Source organism: Anticarsia gemmatalis, chromosome 29, assembly GCF_050436995.1.
Source record: "Anticarsia gemmatalis isolate Benzon Research Colony breed Stoneville strain chromosome 29, ilAntGemm2 primary, whole genome shotgun sequence".
NCBI classification, from domain to species: Eukaryota; Metazoa; Arthropoda; class Insecta; order Lepidoptera; family Erebidae; genus Anticarsia; species Anticarsia gemmatalis.
Window position 1 is genome coordinate 723023 of NC_134773.1, and position 21513 is coordinate 744535.

The 21513-nt window shown below is 37.3% G+C and overlaps 2 protein-coding genes across 3 annotated transcripts in view; one reads left to right on the plus strand and one right to left on the minus strand.

Annotated features, from left to right (window-relative positions):
* Window positions 1-21513, minus strand: part of gkt (tyrosyl-DNA phosphodiesterase glaikit) — a 62621-nt gene that overhangs the window by 22956 nt on the left and 18152 nt on the right. The gene's annotated exons all lie outside the window — the stretch shown is intronic.
* On the plus strand, window positions 8393-20333 carry LOC142985338 (uncharacterized). Its single transcript, XM_076133448.1, has 4 exons — window positions 8393-9100; window positions 18317-18395; window positions 19089-19230; window positions 20004-20333. Exons 1-4 carry the CDS (start codon window positions 8647-8649, stop codon window positions 20121-20123), a joined length of 795 nt encoding a protein of 264 aa, XP_075989563.1. The 5' UTR covers window positions 8393-8646; the 3' UTR covers window positions 20124-20333.

Consider the following 21513-nt stretch of genomic DNA (forward strand, 5'->3'; position numbering starts at 1 on the left):
ATATGTATATGTGCCTATGTCCTTTCTCGGGTATCAAAATATCTCCATACCAAATCATGCAAATTGGTTCAGTAGTTTAGACGTGATTGAGTAGCAGACAGACAGACAGACAGAGTTACTTTCGCGTTTATAATATTAGTATGGATTTAAATGACCAGCTGCATTGATATTAAAGTCATATTTATGTAATAAATCAAGCCAAGCCTTCGACTTAAATAACTGAAACACTAGGTTAACTACTCACTATGAAAGAAAGTTCAATTGAAAGGTTATCGTAGACCGCTGTAGAGGCGGCGTACTTATGCTACGAGGAAGACTTATTGCTACGAAAATTGGCTTTAATTAATTTTGAATAAAACTACCCTATGTATTTTATACTAATAATAATGCGATTTAGCATTTGAGCATAGTTATTTTTATAGTTTTTGAGTGTTTAGAGATACAAACATGTGAATGAAGCAAGGGAAGTTTGTAAGGATCGTACCAAGTGGCGTTCTTTGATCTCTGCTTAACCCTACGGAAAAAAGGCGTTATAGAAAACATAATGTTTATTTATTTATTTATTTGCTCAAAAATGTGGTATTTACAAAGATCGTATAAAAGTTTTGCAGTCCGTGACACATTTCGCCATAAAAAACAATAGCATGCAAATATTTAAACATTAGACTCTTACATATACAATTTTACATATTAACATATTTTCGTTGTATCATTCGAAACTTCCCTCGCCTCATCGACATTTAAAAATATTATTTTACAACACAGTCAGCATATTAAGATAAATAAACTAAGAAATCTAAAATACATATATAACTCAAAGGTGACTGACTGACATAGTGATCTATCAACGCACAGCACAAACCACTGGACGGATCCACCTGAAATTTGTCATGCAGGTAGATGTTATGACGTAGGCATCCGCTAAGAAAGGATTTTGATAAATTCTACCCCCAAGGTGATAATATAGGGGATGAAAGTGTATAGCTATAGATGGCCGTGACTTTGTTGCTAGCTCTTCTCATAAGGCTCTACCCCCTTTCCGAGCTAGTGGTAGATTCAGTAATTGTAACGACTATCATAAGTGTCAATATTTGACCTAAATGAATAAATGATTTGATTTGGTCTATGAAAATTCTGTCCTAAGACACAAACCACGCGGGCGAAGTAGGTATAAAGTTATTCTTTTAAACTTTTAACACAATCTCCTTGCAAGCGATGCCGCGTGTTGTCGCTAGTATGTAATATAATGGCACGTTGTAATATTAGTTAGCTACAATGAGTACACTATCTCATTATGTGGCTGGCGTCACCTACTGAATCATAGAGCATAGGACACTCTATAGAGTCGACTCTATGCCTATTTATTTTAAGTCAAACTATGTCTTAAACTAAGGTTGTGTATAAGAGAATGGCTTCCGTATGTAAAACTATGCTTAGACATAGATAACTTTTGAAAGTTTACTACTTTTACTGCTGTATTTTTTGTGATTTCTTTCTTGTATTAAGGTGCTTAAGTTACTGAAAATTAGGCTTATAACATGGCTAAACGAAAAATTGATGCCAACTTGTTACATTTTTTCAATTTTTACTAGTTATCTGATATTTAAACTAGAATGAACTAAATTACGTATTCTATCCCAGGATGTTTGACATTTAGTCGCAAGTTGCATTGTGAAACAAGGTGAAAATATTATGCATTACCCATTAATCGTTTACCGATCGCAACTGGCATTTAAGTATTAAGTAGGTGATTCTAATATACCTAATCAGATACAGTTAGTGCAGGTTTTAGTTAAATATAAAATAAACATTAATGTAAATACCTAAAAAGATAGATAAAGAATGCAAAGATAGAACAACACAAATAAAACTAAAATCTAAATAATTTTTTGTCCTCCCAACTCGTATCTACGCCATTTTTATTCGGAAAACACGCCGGTACCCTCATATCGTAGCCAATAAACCGTCTGCCTTTGTCACAGGGCAATTTGTCATCCATTGTGCACCCCCCACCCCCCACTCCGGCGAAATTACCCGATAATATTCGAAAACATGTCTTTCAAGTGCCAGCACGTGGCCGAAAACAATTAAATTTTTTTCTCTATGGTCAAGTGTTTTGGCGGGAATTTAACTGTCATTTTTGACGTTTGTATTTTATTGTGGAAATTTAATGTTATGTTTTTAACAAAATAGAATTGATAAATAAATATATTTGGACAACTCACACACGGTCATTAATTCCAAACTAAGCAGAGCTTGTCCTATAACCAGATAATTGATAAACATACTTATATACTTGTAAATACATACTTATATAGATACATTAACAAGCTCAGAACAGATACTCGTGCTCATCACACAAATACTAGTCCCGGGTGTGATTGGAACCACACGCGACGCTACGGTTATTGCGGCGAGGTGACCACGTTAACCACTGCGACAAACGTGCAGTTTAAAATATCAATCTTATTGCTAGTAAAGCGAGATCTCTTTGGCCGCCGGACTACAAGAGTAAAGGAATAGAGAGTGTATCTGTGTATTGTGCACACACTTGGACACTATAAACAAAGTCCTGCACAGTTGGCTGGTTTCAATGAAACTGACCGATCTGTAGCCAAAATCGGCCAGGGCGACATTATTCTTTATACCTAACAAATACAAATATATATATACTAATGTTATAAAGCTGAAGAGTTTGTTTGAACGCGCTAATCTCAGGAACTACTGGTCCGATTTGAAAAATTCTTTCAGTGTTAGATAGTCCATTTATCGAGGAAGGCTATAGGCTATATATCATCACGCTACGACCAATAGGAACAGAGTACCAGTGAAAAGTGTGAGAAAAACGGGGAAAATTTTGACCCATTCTCGCTTATGTGACGCAAGCGAAGTTGCGCGGGTCAGCTAGAACGTAATAAAAATCTATTTTCTTCAATGCAAGATTAAATACTTTATTAAATACAATAAAGATACACTCAAAGATGCACTTGCACAGATAAAATAAAATAATTGTCTATAAAAAAAGCAATACGTTAGGGTTGTCAGTTCCACCGATTACCCACTTAATATACGAGCTGGTATTACGGAGTGGAATGTTAATCACCGTTGCGACAGCCCTGAGTGCAGCTTTGACGTTCACCGTTAGATAGGGCTGGTACGAATGAGATTTTATTTTTTGTCTTTAATTTATTTTATAAGTATTTTTATTTCATTGCGGAAAAAATCAATGTACATTTTAGAACGGCTCTAACAAAACTGTTTTAAAGAACTCTCAAGCATGCCAGGTTGCATCACGATGTTTTCAAAATTTCCATAATGTAGTTTGGTTAAGTCAAAATATCTTTTATCAGTCTAGCCTTTCTTCCAACTATGTTGGAGTCGGCTTCCAGTCTCACCGGATGCAGCTGAATACCAGTATTTTACATGCAGCGACCGTCTGTCTGACCTCTACAACACAGATACCTGGGTTATAACATATATTTTATAAATTGTAAATAATCAATTTAAAATTTTATTGTTATATGATAGATTATATTAAGGGTTAAAGTAAAGTTTCTAATCAATCTCGGCATACCTAATCAATCCATACTAATATTATAAATGCGAAAGTAACTCTGTCTGTATGTCTGTCTGTCTGTCTGTCTGTCTGTCTGTCTGCTACTCAATCACGTCTTAACTACTAAACCAATTTGCATGAAATTTGGTATGGAGATATTTTGATACCCGAGAAAGGACATAGGCTACTTTTTACCCCGGGAAAATGACGCATTTCCCGGGAAAATTCAGAAAATTCAACGAAGTCGCGAAAAATCAATATTATAATGACATTGAATTAACAAAATTCCGTTGCCATGGCAACTGTTTTAATGGCGGATATGCCTTAGCGCGACTTCGTTATACTGAGAGATATAAATAATTTTGAGAATATTTTTCGTGAAAAAAAGCATATTTTATATCATCACGCTACGACCAATTGGAGCAGAGTAGGTAACAGTAAAAGTATTACAAAAACATGGAAAATTCTGACCCATTCTCTCTTATGTGACGCAAGCGAAGTTGCGCGGGTCAGCTAGTTATTTATATACCTAAACAAAAATAAATCTGAACTACAAACCTCCTTTTACCAAGTCAGCTAAATATCTAATAGAATCAAAAATCAACCTTTCAAACAAAAATAATCCAGTGCCAGCCCTAGCAAAATCAGGGTGGCCCGATCAAAAAGCGCATCATCCGATTGCGGGCGTCCATTTTGTACTTTTTGTCGTCCCTGTATAAGAGGGGTGAAAGTTTAATAAATATTTGTTAAGGGTAACTATTGACTGTGACAATTATTGTTCGTAGGGTGCACTTGTTATATTGTTGTTTGAATATTAATTTAAGAAAACATACGTTTTACATCTTGCATTAAAGTCTGACAACCGAAAGGTATCTATACTAATATTATAAAGCTGAAGAGTTTGTTTGAACGCGCTAATCTCAGGAACTACTGGTCCGATTTGAAAATTTTTTTCAGTGTTAGATAGCCCATTTATCGACGAAGGCTATAGGTTATATATCATTACGCTACGATCAATAGGAGCAGAGTACCAGTAAAAAATGTTTTCTCTCTTATGTGATGCAAGCGAATTTGCGTGGGTATTCGCGTTATAACCCAGGTAACTGTGTTGTGCAGGTCCGATAGACAGTTGCTCCATTTAAAATACTGGTATTCATCTGCATCCGGCGAGATTGAAAGATTAGTTAAGAACAGCCGCACTGATCGATCTCTGAGGTTAAGCTACAATTGCAGGGGTTGTTCTGTAGATGGGTGACCATCTTATACATATCGAGTTCCTCCGTGTTTCGGAAAGCACGTTATATTGTAGATTTTCAAAGAATTTGACATTCGCTAGACGATTGAAAGTCTGACAACCAGTCTTACTTAGTATCATGTTATAACCGTCGCTCCATGTAAAACACTGGTATTCAGCTGCATCCGGTGAGACTGGAAGCCGACTCCAACATAGTTGTAAGAAAGGCTAGACTGAAAGACATAATTACAAGTCCCACGATACTGGCTATGCTGTGTTTTTACATGTCTATACATACATATGACATGAAACACAAAACTAAAGGCTATCGGCTATTAGGCTATCAATCAGAATATCCAATAACTGGCGTTAGAGCCTTCCCATAGATTTAGCCGTTCTAAACCATGGCGTTTTAATTAAATAAAGATTTATAGCCACGAATGATTGCACCCATATACATACGTCCTACTAATATTATAAATGCGAAAGTTTGTGAGTATGTATGTATGGATGTTTGTTACTCTAGGTTGACCACTAACCATACGATAAGAAGAAGAAATGCGGGTTGGGAACTTTGCATGTTCTCAAGAAATGTGTTAAATAATTCTCAGGCATGCAAGGTTTCATCACGATGATTTCCTTCACCGTTAGAGCAAGTGATCATTATTAAAATTTGTAATACACACATAACTTCGATTGTGAATAATCCAATATAAATTATTATCAAGTAGTTATTATTACAATTGTATAATTGAATATCGAAAATTTATAATTTTTGTAGTCAACCTAGTGTCAAAGTGGTACGTTTGTCGTGAACTGTTGTTATAAACAACAACGGTGACTTGTATCACGGAGACGCTCAGCTGAAACACTGCACCTACATCTATGTAATGTACAAGTTAACATACTGATCTATTATTCTCGAATAACGTTAGATAAATACACAATTTTTGATACGAGTGTGTTATAATATTAAGATATTTGGAAACTATAATTAATAATACATTATTTTTCATTTGCCGTCGGTAAGTAAATAATGAGATGATAATAATAATGCTGATAGCCGAGTGGTATAAGTTGACTTTTCGAAGTTATGTGTGTATTAGAAATAATAATCACATGCTCCAACTGTGAAGGAAAACATCGTTAGGAAACGTTGCATGCCTAAAAATTTGTTTAAAACATTTATTGAGGGCATGCAAAGTCCCAACTTGGCCAGCGTGGTGGACTCAAGGCCTAACCCCTGCCTCATTACGGGAGGAGACCCTTGCCCAGCAGTGGGACATGAATGGGTTAAATTTATTATTATTATTATAATAATAATGAGAAGGAATCGAAGACTAAAACTAGTCATTAATAATAATCTGCTATTTGTATATATCAATTTAAGATAAGTATGACAACTTCAAACATTTTGAAAAACAGTAATTCAATCTTCGTAGCTCCATTTTTTCGTAGCAGTGCTACGCGACCTCTACGATGTTCTACGAACTCATAATTGTTCAGTAGGCAATCTTGAATTAAAGATACCACGCCTGTAATACTCAAATGACAAAATCGGGACCTTTTACGTGCCCTCCGAAGCACGGAGACGCTCAGCTTATACACCACTACGCGATCACCCATCTATGGAATGACCACACCAAGGTTTACTTAACCCACAGATCGTTTACCGACCGGTGAGCGCCATTGAAATGCAACTACTTTAAAGTTAAACTCTCAATAATATAATTTATTTTTAAAGACAACTCCCGCATAAAGAATTGCTCTTGTGTCGCGGGGAATTTACAGACATACAAACGACGGACAATAAGTACAACCAGACACGAAACAATTGTTCCGTGTGGGAATCGAACCCACGGCCTCTCAACGCAATGGTAGCGGCGTGGCGACCTAAACCACAGTGCCATAAAGGCATTCAAAACATTGACACTAGGTCGACCTCTATCTATCTATCTATCGTATGGTTAGTGGTCAACCTAGTGTCAAAGTTGTTCAAGCCGCCCGAAAGGCCATTGACATGGCTTAACGACTGTTATCTTTATCGACAACAAGCGGGACCGACATTTTACGTGCCCTCCGAATCACGGAGACGCTCAGCTCAAATTCCACTATGCGGTCACCCATCTATAGAATGACCGCGTCAACGGTTGCTTAACCCACAGATCGTTTACCGACCGGTGAGTACAACTGGCTACCACTAACCATACGACAATACAATTTAAAGTTATACTCTCAATGATATAATTTGAATAGCATATCTATATAATTCGTAGCTGTGTGGAGTATCGGGCACAGATTATGATATTAAATTGTTTCATGAGAGGCAGAGGGAGGGACGCGGGGAGGGACGCAAGACGGACCGGGACGGATTTGGAGAAGAGGGAATACTGAAAATTGTGAAAAATTTCTTTGAAAGTAGACATTAATAGGTATATTTGTATGTACCGTAAAATGTCAATTAAGATTGGCAATGTAGGTAGGCACTTTCTTAATTGTTTGTTTCTAAAGAAAGCATTATATATATTTATATAATATAAGTATAAAAAATGAATTGCTGTTCGTTAGTTTCGCTAAAACTCGTGAACGGCTGGACCGATTTGGCTAATTTTGGTCTTGAATTATTTGTGAAAGTCCAGAGAAGGTGTAAAAAGATGGATAAATATGAAAATGCGCGGTATTAAATAAAAACAAGAAAGCGTGAGCGGAGCTGCACGTGTCAGCCAGTTTTTTTTTTATATAAAATAACAGTTTATACTTAGCTAAGTTTAGGTAACTTAGCTAAGTAAGAACAGTTGAAAAGAGGTTATTATACAAAAAAAAGCTTATCTTTAGGTGGTAGCCAAATACGACCACTTTTTTAGTGTAAATTAGAAAATTTCAGTAAGTATATTTGAGACAAAAACCGAAGGTTCTCTACAATCGATACAATACTGAATACATAATATTTTACCTTTGTGATAGTCGATAGTGGTAGAGATCAGGCTTCCCTGTTTTATTGATGTTCTTATTAGTATTAAAATAAAGGCTCTAGCTGAGGTACTTTGCCTAGTATGATTTATGTAAATCCCCTATTTATTTACCATAACTTTTAAACTCTCGCGTTGCATGTTTAATGTATAATAGAATACGAGAATTAACGCCAACACGCATTTTACCTTACGTTTGAGCTTTGCGTGTTTGTTAACACTGAAATAACAGAGTTTTAACGTCATAATTTCTTCAATAATTCCCCGGTCTCTGTCTACCCCTATGAGAATAAGGTATAATTTTATGTACATATGTATGTAATTACGTAATTTGTATGTAATTTTTTTAATTTAAATCTAAACTGGCTAGCAAAATTACGACAATACAAATTAAATAAGATACGCTAAAATATTTCTAAAACCGTGCCTGTCTCAATCAAAAGCTTTTGCCGACCGCAAATCACTGCTAAACCACACCCTCGCAATCTGGCCCCACCCCCCACCACGCATGCGCACCACCAGCCAATCACAACCCTCAGATATCACCCCTCTCCCTCATTCCCATCCCCACCCCCCAATTGACCGTTCACGATGTCATTTTTTCCACACCGAACCGATCGTAGCAACCCCGCCCCATCAATTTTAAAATTGTGCCTCTTTTAAAATCAAAACCGCAAGCAATACACATCAGAAACTCAATCGGGATAGTCGTGTTACTAAACTAACTAATTAACTAATATAAAATTAATTAAGTAACCCAATAATACGATTAAAATAAAGTGACGTGTAACAGTGCTTTATATTAACAAAAAAAAAAGAACAATGTGTGTTTAAAAAAAAAGTTGAATAAAAAAAACAATGTGTCAAAATTATAAAGTCAATTAAACATGGAACATAGACAAAATACAAATATGTATCCCGCTAATTTAACAGATTTGCTAGCTGTCTCGGCTTACCAGCAAAATGTAGACCGACTTTCGGCCATATCCGACGGGGAAGAGAAATACACCGGAGATTTTACGGAAAATGGCGACAGATTTACCGAAAACGTTGATAGATCATCATCGCCCGTGTCTACAATAGACGATGGGGACAGTCAGTCAGCTTTTGGCGTTGATTTGACAGGAAAAGGAACGAATTTAGGCGGGAAATCTTTTACGATTGCGGCCATTTTAGGTCTGACAAATGGAGATGAAGACGTTATGAATTTAAGCGTGCAAGAACGCTTGCATCAGAATCAGAGACAGTTGCAGAATTATTTGTACGCCGGCCATGATGTGCAGAGACTAAATGATGGATATTGCAGAAGTATGGTCGGAGTACCGACGGGAATGAGACAAGGTAAGTGCTTTTTTAAAACGATGTTTGAAAATTGACGGTTGTCTTTGGTTAGTTTGCTAACGTGTGTCAAGAATAACTTTGACAGTTTGTAGTTTTCGGTAAAAATGATGAACAATAAATAAATTAAGAACCCATTAGCCCAAATGTATTTAAGATTTGCTAGGGGCGATTTTAAACTCTCTCGATTTGTACACATTATATTATAATGTAACGGGTCTTAAACGCTATCGAAAATTGAAGTTTAGGATAAATTATGCGTTTACCCGACGTTTCGATCAAATTACATCGATCGTGAAAATAGTTACATATTTATTTCAAGACTAGCTGACCCGCGCAACTTGCATGCGTCACATAAGAGAGTAACATTTTTTACTGGTACTCTGCTCCTATTGATCGTACCGTGATGATATATAGCCTATAGCCTTCCTCGATAAATGGGCTATCTAAAACTGAAAGAATTTTCAAATCGGACCAGTAGTTCCTGAGATTAGCGCGTTCAAACAAACAAACAAACAAACTCTTCAGCTTTATAATATAAAGTATAGATTAAAATTAAGACACATTATTACGTCGTGGTAATTACTATACGCTCATTAATAATTATATTATTATTAAACAAAATATCTATAAGTATTTTAAACATTTGAACACTATGTAAAAAGATAAGCGAGAATAAATACCGACTTACGTTCAAGAGCAAAGTACGTGATCTTTTAGTGAACAAAGTTGCAGAATCGTCACAGTTATCTTAGTTTATTTATATATATATATATATTCTTATATATACCTATTCTATATATATTTCTGTATATATTTACTGTATGTTATTTATATTTATGTAGCTAATATGTATGCATATTTGTATCTTTTATTTTGTGTGTATATACTTCATATTATTATTTATTTACTCCTCATATTGCCTACACCTATTATTATTTATTTGTACACCCTTTCTCAACTCACTCTCCTTCCTCTTTTTAACACCTTCATAAAAATCTCTGCATCACCCCAAGGTAGACTGGCAGAAAATGCCCCTGGCATTAAGTCCGCCTTTATACAGCTCTGTATATAAAGTTTGAAATAAATAAATAAATAAATAAATAAATATAAAAAAAAAGAGAGCAGTGATAGCCAAGTGGTTTAAGTTGGCACCTCCCACGCAAGTGGTCGCAGGTTCGAATCCGAGGCAACACACCAATGACTTTTCGAAGTTATGTGTGTATTAGAAATAATTATCACTTGCTCTAACGGTGAAGGAAAACATCGTGAGGAAACCTTGCATGCCTAAAATTTGTTTAATACATTTATTGAGGGCATGCAAAGTCCCCAACCCGCACTTGGCCAGCGTGGTGGACTCAAGGCCTAACCCCTCCCCCTCGTTTGGGAGGAGACCCTTGCCCTGCAGTGGGACAGATATGGGTTATTAAAAAAAAAAAAAAAAAAAAGCTTTGACCAGAGATCCTCCGTCGTTTAACGTCGGTAAATAAAGACCTCTTCTTTATAATTTTTGCCCATAGACAGAGAGTGGTCGACGAGAAAGGTTTTTGTATGTTAATTACCGCCATAGCTAGAAGTAGGCTAAGAAATGATTATTATAGTTGGTTTTAGAACCCCCGAATAAGTATCGTAATATAATAATGTCCCTGCCGATCCGGCTACTGCGGTCAGTTTCATTTGAACCAGCCATCTGTGCAGGACTTTGTATATAGTGGCCAAGTGTGTGCACAATACACAGGTACACTCTCTATTCCATCACTCAGTTCACTCTCATAGTCTGGTGGGACGGATAACCGACACGACCAGTGAGAGGTCAGGCGTAGGACCGACGGCGACACATGCTCTCCGAAGCACGGAGGTCTAAGATCTCTACTTCCTAACTCCGGGCAATCTACGAGAATTTTTTATCAGAAAATCTCAGAAATACTTTTAGGCCCGACCCGGCATTCGAATCCGAAACTTCCGCGGCAGTAGCATACACTACCAACCGTGACACAGGCAGTATATTATGAAGGTTTTCAGGTGAAATAATATTTGTCAGATAGGATATAAGACACTTTTTATCACACACTATAAAACTAGCACTTAGTATAAGTTTTAAGTATTTATTTTATTACTAACCTCGTCCCACTGTTGGGCAACGGCTGCTGTAAGAATAACAAAACATCTAACCCCCTCAATAGCGTTTTTATATATGAGTTTTGACACTATTGAATCGATAAATACCGCTTCTTCTTATCTTCTTATCGTATGGTTAGTGGTCAACCTAGTGTCAAAGTTGTTCAAGCCGCCCGAAGGCCTTTGGCGTGGCTTAACGACTGTTATCTTAATTGACAACAACCGCGACCGACTTTTTACGTGCCCTCCGAAGCACGGAGACGCCCAGTTCAAATACCACTATGCGGTCACCCATCTAAGGAATGACCGCGCCAAGGCTTGCTAAACCCACAGATCGTTTACCGGCCGGTGAGCGCAACTTGCTACGGGCGCCTCAATATACTGCTAAATGTACCTCAAAAACTCAACGTACACATAGGATTCAATATCCGTTGGCTATCCACGTCTTGTATTTCTGGACATAAATTCGATATTTATAACAAAATACAATTTTTTAAATAGATATTGAATTATTATTATCTATTTTTCCTGTATGACAACATATATGTATGTGAATGAAGCAAGGGAAGTTTGTAAGGATCGTACCAAGTGACGTTCTCTTTTCTCTCTTCCAACCGTACGGGAAGAAGGCTTGATTTTATGTATGTACCTATGTATGTAAATGCAGATTGTAATATACAGGGTGTCCCAAAACTCAACGATAATCTGAGACAGGATGAAAGGCCAAGTCATACCGGCTAAAGGAAAAATAAAAAAAAAATTCCATATCACTTAGTTCAGCAATAATAGACACTTTTCAAAAAAGTTGAAAATCCACACCCTTGGTCGCATTTTCAAGTCCTGTGATCACCAATGTCACAATTTCGCTGTGTTTTTTTTAATTTCGTGATCTTAATTAAATATGCTATTAATCGTATAACAAATTAATGCACAAAACATTGTTAATTTAATAAAAAAAGTTAAGTTTTAGTGAGTCATCTTTCTCAAAAATATCGTTAGTCAACTTTGACGCTTCATACTGAAAAAAAAATGTACTACACTACCCTTGGCAAGTTATTTCAAAAGTAGGCGCATTTAATCAAGATTTCAAAATAGTATAACACTTGCCACTTTTCTTGCCATTAAAAATGTTATTTTTATTTAAACGAAGAGTATCCTCGCAAATGGATCGGACGCAGTGGTACAATTTTATGGCATCCTCGTTCCCCCGATCTAAATCTAGTAGATATGTTTTACTGGGAATGCATAAAAGAAAAAGTCTATTCAAAATCAATACAAAATCTATCAGAACTTTGCCAGAAAATTGACACAGTGTCAGAGGAAATAAATGCAAGGAATTTTGATTGACTGGTGCAAAGGTCTTTTGTAAGGCGTTGCAGAGCCTGAATTCATGCTAGAGGAAAACAATTCGGAATTACTTTAGTTTAAGGAGAATAATTAAATAAGATGGATGGTTCGTTCATTGTTTTTTTTTTAATTATTATAACTTATTATGTTTATTACATTAAATATTTGTTAAAGACAAATATTACAGAAAAATAATTGCTTTCCTGTGGCACGAATACAGGCTCTGCAACGACGTACAAAAGATTTTTTCACCAGTCAAGCAAAATTCCTTGCATTTATTTCCTCTGACGCTGTGTCAATTTTCTGGCAAAGTTCTGATAGATTTTGTATTGATTTTGAATAGACTTTTTCTTTTATGCATTCCCAGTAAAAAATATCTACTAGATTTAGATCGGGGGAACGAGGATGCCATAAAATTGTACCACTGCGTCCGATCCATTTGCGAGGATACTCTTCGTTTAAATAAAAATAACATTTTTAATGGCAAGAAAAGTGGCAAGTGTTATACTATTTTGAAATCTTGATTAAATGCGCCTACTTTTGAAATAACTTGCCAAGGGTAGTGTAGTACATTTTTTTTTCAGTATGAAGCGTCAAAGTTGACTAACGATATTTTTGAGAAAGATGACTCACTAAAACTTAACTTTTTTTATTAAATTAACAATGTTTTGTGCATTAATTTGTTATACGATTAATAGCATATTTAATTAAGATCACGAAATTAAAAAAAACACAGCGAAATTGTGACATTGGTGATCACAGGACTTGAAAATGCGACCAAGGGTGTGGATTTTCAACTTTTTTGAAAAGTGTCTATTATTGCTGAACTAAGTGATATGGAATTTTTTTTTTATTTTTCCTTTAGCCGGTATGACTTGGCCTTTCATCCTGTCTCAGATTATCGTTGAGTTTTGGGACACCCTGTAGATGCAAAATACTAATCATCCGTGTTTCGGGCAAACGTCGGTCCCGATTGCTGTTAATTTAGATAACAGTTCTTAAGTCATGCGAATGCAAAGTGCGCGGTTGACGGAGGTATACAACACTAAAGCTTGGTTTCTATCGCAAACGGAACGGAAACATTAATATAATAATTAAAAAAATAACAATCAAATCTATCTATAAATATAAAAATGAATTGCTGTTCGTTAGTCCCGCTAATACTCGAGAACGGCTGGAGCGATTTGGCTAATTTCGGTCTTGAATTATTTGTGGTGTAAAAGGTGAATAAATTTGAAAATGCATGGTAGTAAATAATAAGAAAGCATGAGCGGAGCTGCCCAGTCAGCTGGTTATTAAATAAATTATACACTAACCCTCTTATTCATAAAAGTATATGAAGTTATGAAAGCCTTATAAAATGTTTTGTTTCTTTCACTCCTTAGCGAAATGAAAAACTGAAAACATATTATAGCAGCTTTTTAACTAAAATAGGTTTATAGTGTGTTTATGCATAAGAGGGTAGATATATGACAAAGCTCTCTACCTCCTTTTTAACAAAGTTAATAATGCTTAAACCATTATTATTTACCTAATCAACGAAACAATACTGTCCACCTGCATTAATAGCCAGTTACTAACAAACACTTAGGGAGGGATTATAAGTAATCCCTTTGGGTCAACGCACACCCCCCTCGTTAGATGTAAAGTTCACCCTTTAAACTTGAATATCAGTACATCTGATTATTTGATCTGTGCTAGGATACTTGCTAATCTCTGGACAACTAAATACATCTTTTATAGAAACTATATATTGAGTCAACTGCACGTTTGGCGCAGTGGTTTAAGCGGTCACCTCTCCGCAATAACCGTAGCGCCGCGTGTGGTAGGTTCTCAAATCCTACCCGGGACAAATCTTTGTGTGATGAGCACGAGTATTTATTCTGAGCCTGGTTGTCAATTTATCTATATAAGTTTGTATTTAGAAGTATATAAGTATGTTTATCAGTTATTTGGTAACTGTACGGGTTGATGACCGTACATACGCTGACTCGGCTCATACGCCGACCCAGCTCATACGCCTACTCAGCATTTACGCCAGACGCAGTAACAACCTGCGTCACTTAATATTGTGCAATACCGTCTATATTAATGAGAAATTATGTAATAATTAGCGAGTACCTCTTAACTTTACGCAGTGAAAACTATCAAGGGAAGACTAGCTACCGTTATTTATTGTAACTTTACTCTTTAACTTTAACTTAATATACAGTTTTTAACTTTGTGGCTATCTTTCTATTAGTGCTCCTAAACTTAACTTAACTCTACTCTACTTTACTATTATGCTGGGGCTACATTAGCGAGCGAAGATTCGTATGGTGTTGGCGCGACAAAAACATCGTGTTCGGGTATGGGCGATGTTCTTGTCTACATTAAGGCGGGCGAAGATTCGTGTCGAGTTGACGCGATGCATCGTGCCTTGTGCTATAAAATTGAATGAATTCTAACACTTTTTCGTTACTCCACTCCATAGTGTAAAAAATTAAATGCACGTCCGTCTCGCTTCAAAGTCTGGACGACACTGAATTGACGTAGATGTAGCCACCTAAGCGAATATTGGCGCGACAAATCTCTTTGATTCGCGCCAGTTTACCGACAGCTCCTCGATACTACATCGTCTTCGAACGAATACTACGCGCTGACACGATGAACCCGGCCACATTCATCGCGTTAACACGAATATTCGCCATAGCCCGCTAATGTAGCCCCAGCATTAGTGCAAGTGTGTGAAGCTAACTGGCCCACACAGTAACCATAGTACAAATTCTGCTTAGTTTGGAATTTACTGCCTCCGTGGCGCAGTGGTTAAGGTCGCCACGCTGCTACCATTGCGCCGGGAGGTTGTGGGTTCGATTCCCACGTAGACAATTATTTCTGCTAACCACAAATAATTGTTTCGTGTCTGGTTGTACTTTGAGTCCGTTTGTATGTTTGTAAAAGTCCCCGCGACACAAGAGCATCCGTGTTTCGGAAGGCACGTTAAATTGTGGGTCCCGGTTGTCAATTTCGAAGACCTTTGACAGTCGTTAACAGTAGTCAGAAGCTTAAAATTCCTACAAGCAGTCTTCAGTCTTTCTTCTAACTATATTCTAGTCGGCTTCCATTCTCACCGGATGCAACTGAATACCAGTATTTTACATGCAGCGACTGTCTATCTGACCTCCACAACACAGTTACCTGGCTTATAACACGATACTAACACTGGTTGTCAGACTATCAAGCTTCTGACTATTGTTAACGACTGTCAAAGATCTAATATTATTGGACTTACGTATTTTAATTAGCTCTAAAACGCCCTCGCCGTGCGCCGTCGGCATTTTAATGTTCCGAGTCCGACGGAGCATGTAACAATGCTCTTTTTGCCCTTTGATTTAACAAACCACCCCTATATAAATGACAGCTGACCTCCGCAACTTCGCTTACGTCACATAAGAAAACAGTCGTCTAAATAATAATGAAAAAGACTCGTGGAAACATTTTGGTTTATAAAAACTGTACCTACGTATGACGCAGTGGTCAACGTGGTCACCTCGCCGCAATAACCGTAGCGCCGCGTGTGGTTCCAATCCCACCCGGGACTAATATTTGTGTGATGAGCACAAGTATCTGTTCTGAGCTTGTTAATGTATCTATATAAATATGTATTTAGAAGAATATAAGTATGTTTATAAGTTACTAGCTGACCCGCGCAACATCGCTTGCGTCACATAAGAGAGAATGGTGAAAATTTTCCCCGTTTTTGTAACATTTTTCACTCGTACTCTGCTCCTATTGGTCGTAGCGTGATGATATATAGCCTATAACCTTCCTCGATAAATGGGCTATCTAACACTGAAAGAATTTTTCAAATCGGACCAGTAGTTCCTGAGATTAGCGCGTTCAAACAAACTCTTCAGCTTTATAATATTAGTATAGATTTGGTTACTATAATACACTCTGCTTAGTTTGAAATTAAATTACCGTGTGTGAGTTACATATTCAAATCTAAAAATAAAAATCGGCTTATTCTAACCCCAATTTCATTCATTTTCAAGCTTTGTTTGAATTAAATTTGAATCTTCTAAACCTACTATAACATGACTGTGATAGAACGAAACCAAAAATCTGTTTAGAAAAGTACCTGAAAGTGATCCACTATCAAAATTGTAACGACACTTCAGATTAACGTAGCATAGCTGGCCGGGTTTGAATAGAGTAAGTTAATCATGATGTCCTGCTGGCCGGTATTCGGCTACGGCGGTCAGTTTCATTGAAACCAGCCGACTGTGCAGGACTTTGTTTATAGTGTCCAAGTGTGTGCACAATACACAGGTACACTCTGTATTCTTTAGTCTCATAGTCTGGTGGGACGGATAACCGACACCACCAGTGAGAGGTCAGGCGCAGGACTGACGGCTTTACGTGCTCTCCGAGGCACGGAGGTCTACGACCTCAACTTTCTTACTCCGGGCAATCTCTGAGGAATTTTTAACAGAAAATCTTAGAAGTACTACTTTTTTGCTCGAACGAGGGTTTAATGTATTAAGTCGGGGAAAAAGTCTTTTCGTATTACAGTATGTATGAACTTGTAATAAAATCTTTTCTCTACACAAAAAAGCTCGATATTTGGGTACCCAACGAGCTCACTGAAAGAAACCTAATGATCCGTGTACTCATTTGTGATTGTTGAAGCCAAAGAGATTTTATTACAAGTTCATACATACTATAATGCGGAAAGACTTTTTCCCCGACCTAATATCTCCGCGGCAGTCGTATTCAATCGCCTTAAACGCTTTAAATCGTATAAAGCCTATATTATGGGCGGTGCGCCACGGATTAAGCCCAGTTTCCACTGCGGAACGGACCTATGAGACTATGAATGACTTCGTTAAACTCGTAAGCGCTAACTGCATACTTTGGAGTTCCATTTGGCACAGTGGTTAAAGTGGTCACCTCGCTGCAATAACCAAAGCGCCGCGTGTGGTGGGTTCGAATCCCACCCGAGACCATTTTTGAGCACGAGTATTTATTTGTTCTGAGCCTGGATATTAATATATCTATATAAGTATGTATTTAGAAGTATATCTATACTAATATAATAAAGCTGAAGAGTTTGTTTGTTTGTTTGTTTGTTTGTTTGTTTGAACGCGCTAATCTCGGGAACTACAGGTCCGATTTGAAAAATTCTTTCAGTGTTAGATAGCCTATTTATCGAGGAAGGCTATAGGCTATATATCATCACGCTACGACCAATAGAAGCAGAGTACCAGTGAAAAATGTTACAAAAACGGGGAAAATTATGATTCTCTTATGTGACGCAAGCGAAGTTGCGCGGGTCAGCTATGTATATCTATACTAATATTATAAAGCTGAAGAGTTTGTTTGTTTGTTTGTTTGAACGCGCTAATCTCGGGAACTACTGGTCCGATTTGAAAAATTCTTTCAGTGTTAGATAGCCCATTTATCGAGGAAGGCTATAGGCTATATATCATCACGCTACGACCAATGGGAGCAGAGTAACAGTGAAAAATATTACAAAAACGGGGAAAATTATGATTATCTTAAGTGACGCAAGCGAAGTTGCGCGGGTCAGCTAGTTGTTTATAAGTATGTTTATCAGTTATTTGGTTACAGTACAAGCTCTGCTTAGTTTGTACTCAAATGACCGTGTGTGAGTTGTCCAATGATATTTTGGTAGAAATACAAGTATGTAGTTTGCGCTTGCAAGTTGACTTTAAGGTGTTAAAGGCACTAAATGTGATCGTTTTGTTGCAGACAGTCCTCGGCCGGAGATGAGGCCGCAGGTGGGACAGCTCAAGAGCTCCAGGACCCACTCCATGTCATGTTCCAACAGGTTAGTATGCTATGTTCATGTCACAATGTTAGTTACCGTTCTCCTCCGAAACGGCTTGACCGATTCTCATGAAATTTTGTGAGCAAATTTGTAGGTCTGAGAATCGGCCAACATCTATTTTTCATACCCCGTACTGGCACTATTTTTTTTTATATGGCAAAATAACGTTTGCCCGGTCAGCTAATGTTATTATAAAAAATTCTTTCGTAACTGACTGACGGAACAACTTTTATAATACGAGATTCAACATTGCTAGTTTTTTTTTACTGCATGTCCCGCCCCAGGGAGGAAAGCGGGGGTCTGTCGGGCTCTCCCGCCGGCTAGGCGTTCCGGCTAACGTGGGCATACCGACTAAAAACCTGACGGTGTTCCTTTCACGGTCACCATAACGTGGCCAGGACGCGGTACCTCCAATTGGATACTCCGCGTCCCAACCGGTGACGGCCCGCCTTGGATGCGGGCCCACCTTCGAGCGGGGGCGGGTATGGAGATTGCCCCCCCTAGCTCTCCACTTCAAGGGGGTGCGCCAGGAACACACAGCACAACCCCGCCTCTCGGACCTATTCCCTGTCCAGGCTCAGGTCCCACAGCTCCGCGTCACGGGGAACATTGTTAGTTCCTCCAACCATCGGTAGATGGCATTAACTACACCTACTTCTCTCTCACTCTTTCTACCTCCTTCTCTGTCCACAGTTCAGGTCGTAGCAAGCGAATACGTACGATATTCACGCCAGAACAGCTCGAGCGGCTTGAAGCCGAGTTTGAAAGACAGCAGTACATGGTGGGGCCTGAGAGATTGTATCTGGCGCATGCACTGCAACTCACTGAAGCACAGGTAATAATATAATGTTGTTTTCAAAATCAAAATCAAATCATTTATTAATTTAGGTCAATTATTGACACTTATGATAGTCGTTACCATTACTGAATCTATCACTAGCTCGGAAAGTGTACAGTCTTATGAGAAGAGCTAGCAACAAACTCACGGCTACTCTTTTCAATCGCCAAAAGTTTTACAATGTGGTTGATACAATAATTGTTCTGTTATACATCACACGTTAAATCATAATAAATAAGGCACGTTAAATCGTGGGTCCCGGCTGTCATTTTCATAGATCTTTGAAAGTGGTTAACATTAGTCAGAAGCTTGAAAGTCTGACAACCAGTCCTACCGAAGAGTATATTGTTATAACCCAGGTTCTGTGTTGTGTAGGTCTGATAGACAGTCGCTCCATATAAAATACTGGTATTCAGCTGCATCCGGTAAGATATTTCCCTAGCCTCAAATATTTTTGATCTTAAAAAACCCATCTATACTTAATATTATAAAGCTGAAGAGTTTGTTTGTTTGTTTGAACGTGCTAATCTCGGGTACTAAGGTACAACTACGGTTTGAAAAAAGATTTCAGTGTTAGATAGCCCATTTATCGAGGAAGTCTATAGGCTATATATCATCACGCTACGACCAATAGGAGCAGAGTACCAGTACCAGACCCATTCTCTCTTATGTGACGCAAGCTAGTCCTTATATAGATCTCACCATTCCACCTTTTAAAGACTTTCAAGCCGAAAAACGTATTATCCTGACTTATTCTATTCTATTTGCAGGTAAAAGTCTGGTTCCAGAACCGTCGTATTAAATGGCGGAAACATCACCTAGAGGTGACACAACAGAGACTGGCCGTGTTGCAGCGACATGCGCCGCACGAGCGAGACGACGATATGTAACGTGTGAGTGCGAATGAGATGGACATATGTACTGGTGTTTAGTCCAATATCTTTAGATAGAGATACTTACCCCCTTAATTTTAAACTTGAAAAATTAATTTCCCAAATGAAAACCTAGATCCAACTGATGTTATATGGCGTCCAACATCGTGACTATATTATAACCTGACCAGCGTAGAGCTCCACTCAGGCTTCCTTGTTTTTATTTAATACCGCGCATTTTCAAATTTATTCACTTTTTACACCTTATTTGGACTTACACATATAATTCAAGACCAAAATTAGCCAAATCGGTAAAGCCGTTCATGAGTTTTAGCGACACTAACGAACAGCAATCCATTTTTATATAGATATGATATTTCCGCGTGTTTTTTTTTTTGCGGAGGAATTTTCCAAAAATCCTCTCTTAGTGCTCCTCTACACTTACTAAGGAATGTTCATAGCAAATGTCAAGTTTGTACGCTCAGTAGTTTCGACTGTGCGTTGTCCATCAGTCAGTCAGTAACGGAAGAGTTTTAAACATATTAATTGCTTGAGATTTCGGCGCAGGTCACACTGACTGACTTCTCACGACTGTCAATCCTAACCTTATCTCTATCTAAAGATAGATTATTAACACCGGTATTAACAAACTCTTAAAGAGCATGTAGTTACGTAGTGAGTGAAAAGACTTCAGAAGTATAGTGACGATGAATTTTATATAATTAACATGTAAGTTGTACATTGAACTAAATATAACTATGTTTAAAATAATGATGTACCCACATAATACTATTTGTTAATTGATAATAACGCCATCTGTTATTTTTTTAATACAACTTTTGGGCTAGTAATTTTATTGATCTTGTGTCACGGGGACTTTTACAAACATACAAACAACGGACACAAAGTACAACCGAAACAATTATTTGTGGATCGCACTAATAATTGTGTACTATACAAAAAAGCGTTTTTAACGCTTCATAAAGAAAATAGTAGCTGTTTTGAAATATCGTATTGCGCTGTAAGCTATGTTTTAATTAACTTTGAAATCAAATCATTTATTAATTCAGGTCAAATGCTGACACTTATGATAGTCAATGATACAGAGAGTGAATTTACCGCCAGTTCAGAAGATAGCGCCAATGAGAAGAGCTGCCAACAAACTCCTGGACACTCTTTTAAAAAATAACCTGATTTTTAAATTATTATTGATATAATTTTAACAAGCATGATAAAATTATATAACTGAAGATTATAATGATAATGTGGGAACATCATAAATTATGTGTATTACGACTCTGACTACCCCTTTGAGTTAAAAGGGCTGATATTATAAGCCAATTGTGTAAAGAACTTAAGAATTTTATTTATAAGCATTATTTATTTTATTTAAAAACTACTTATGTAT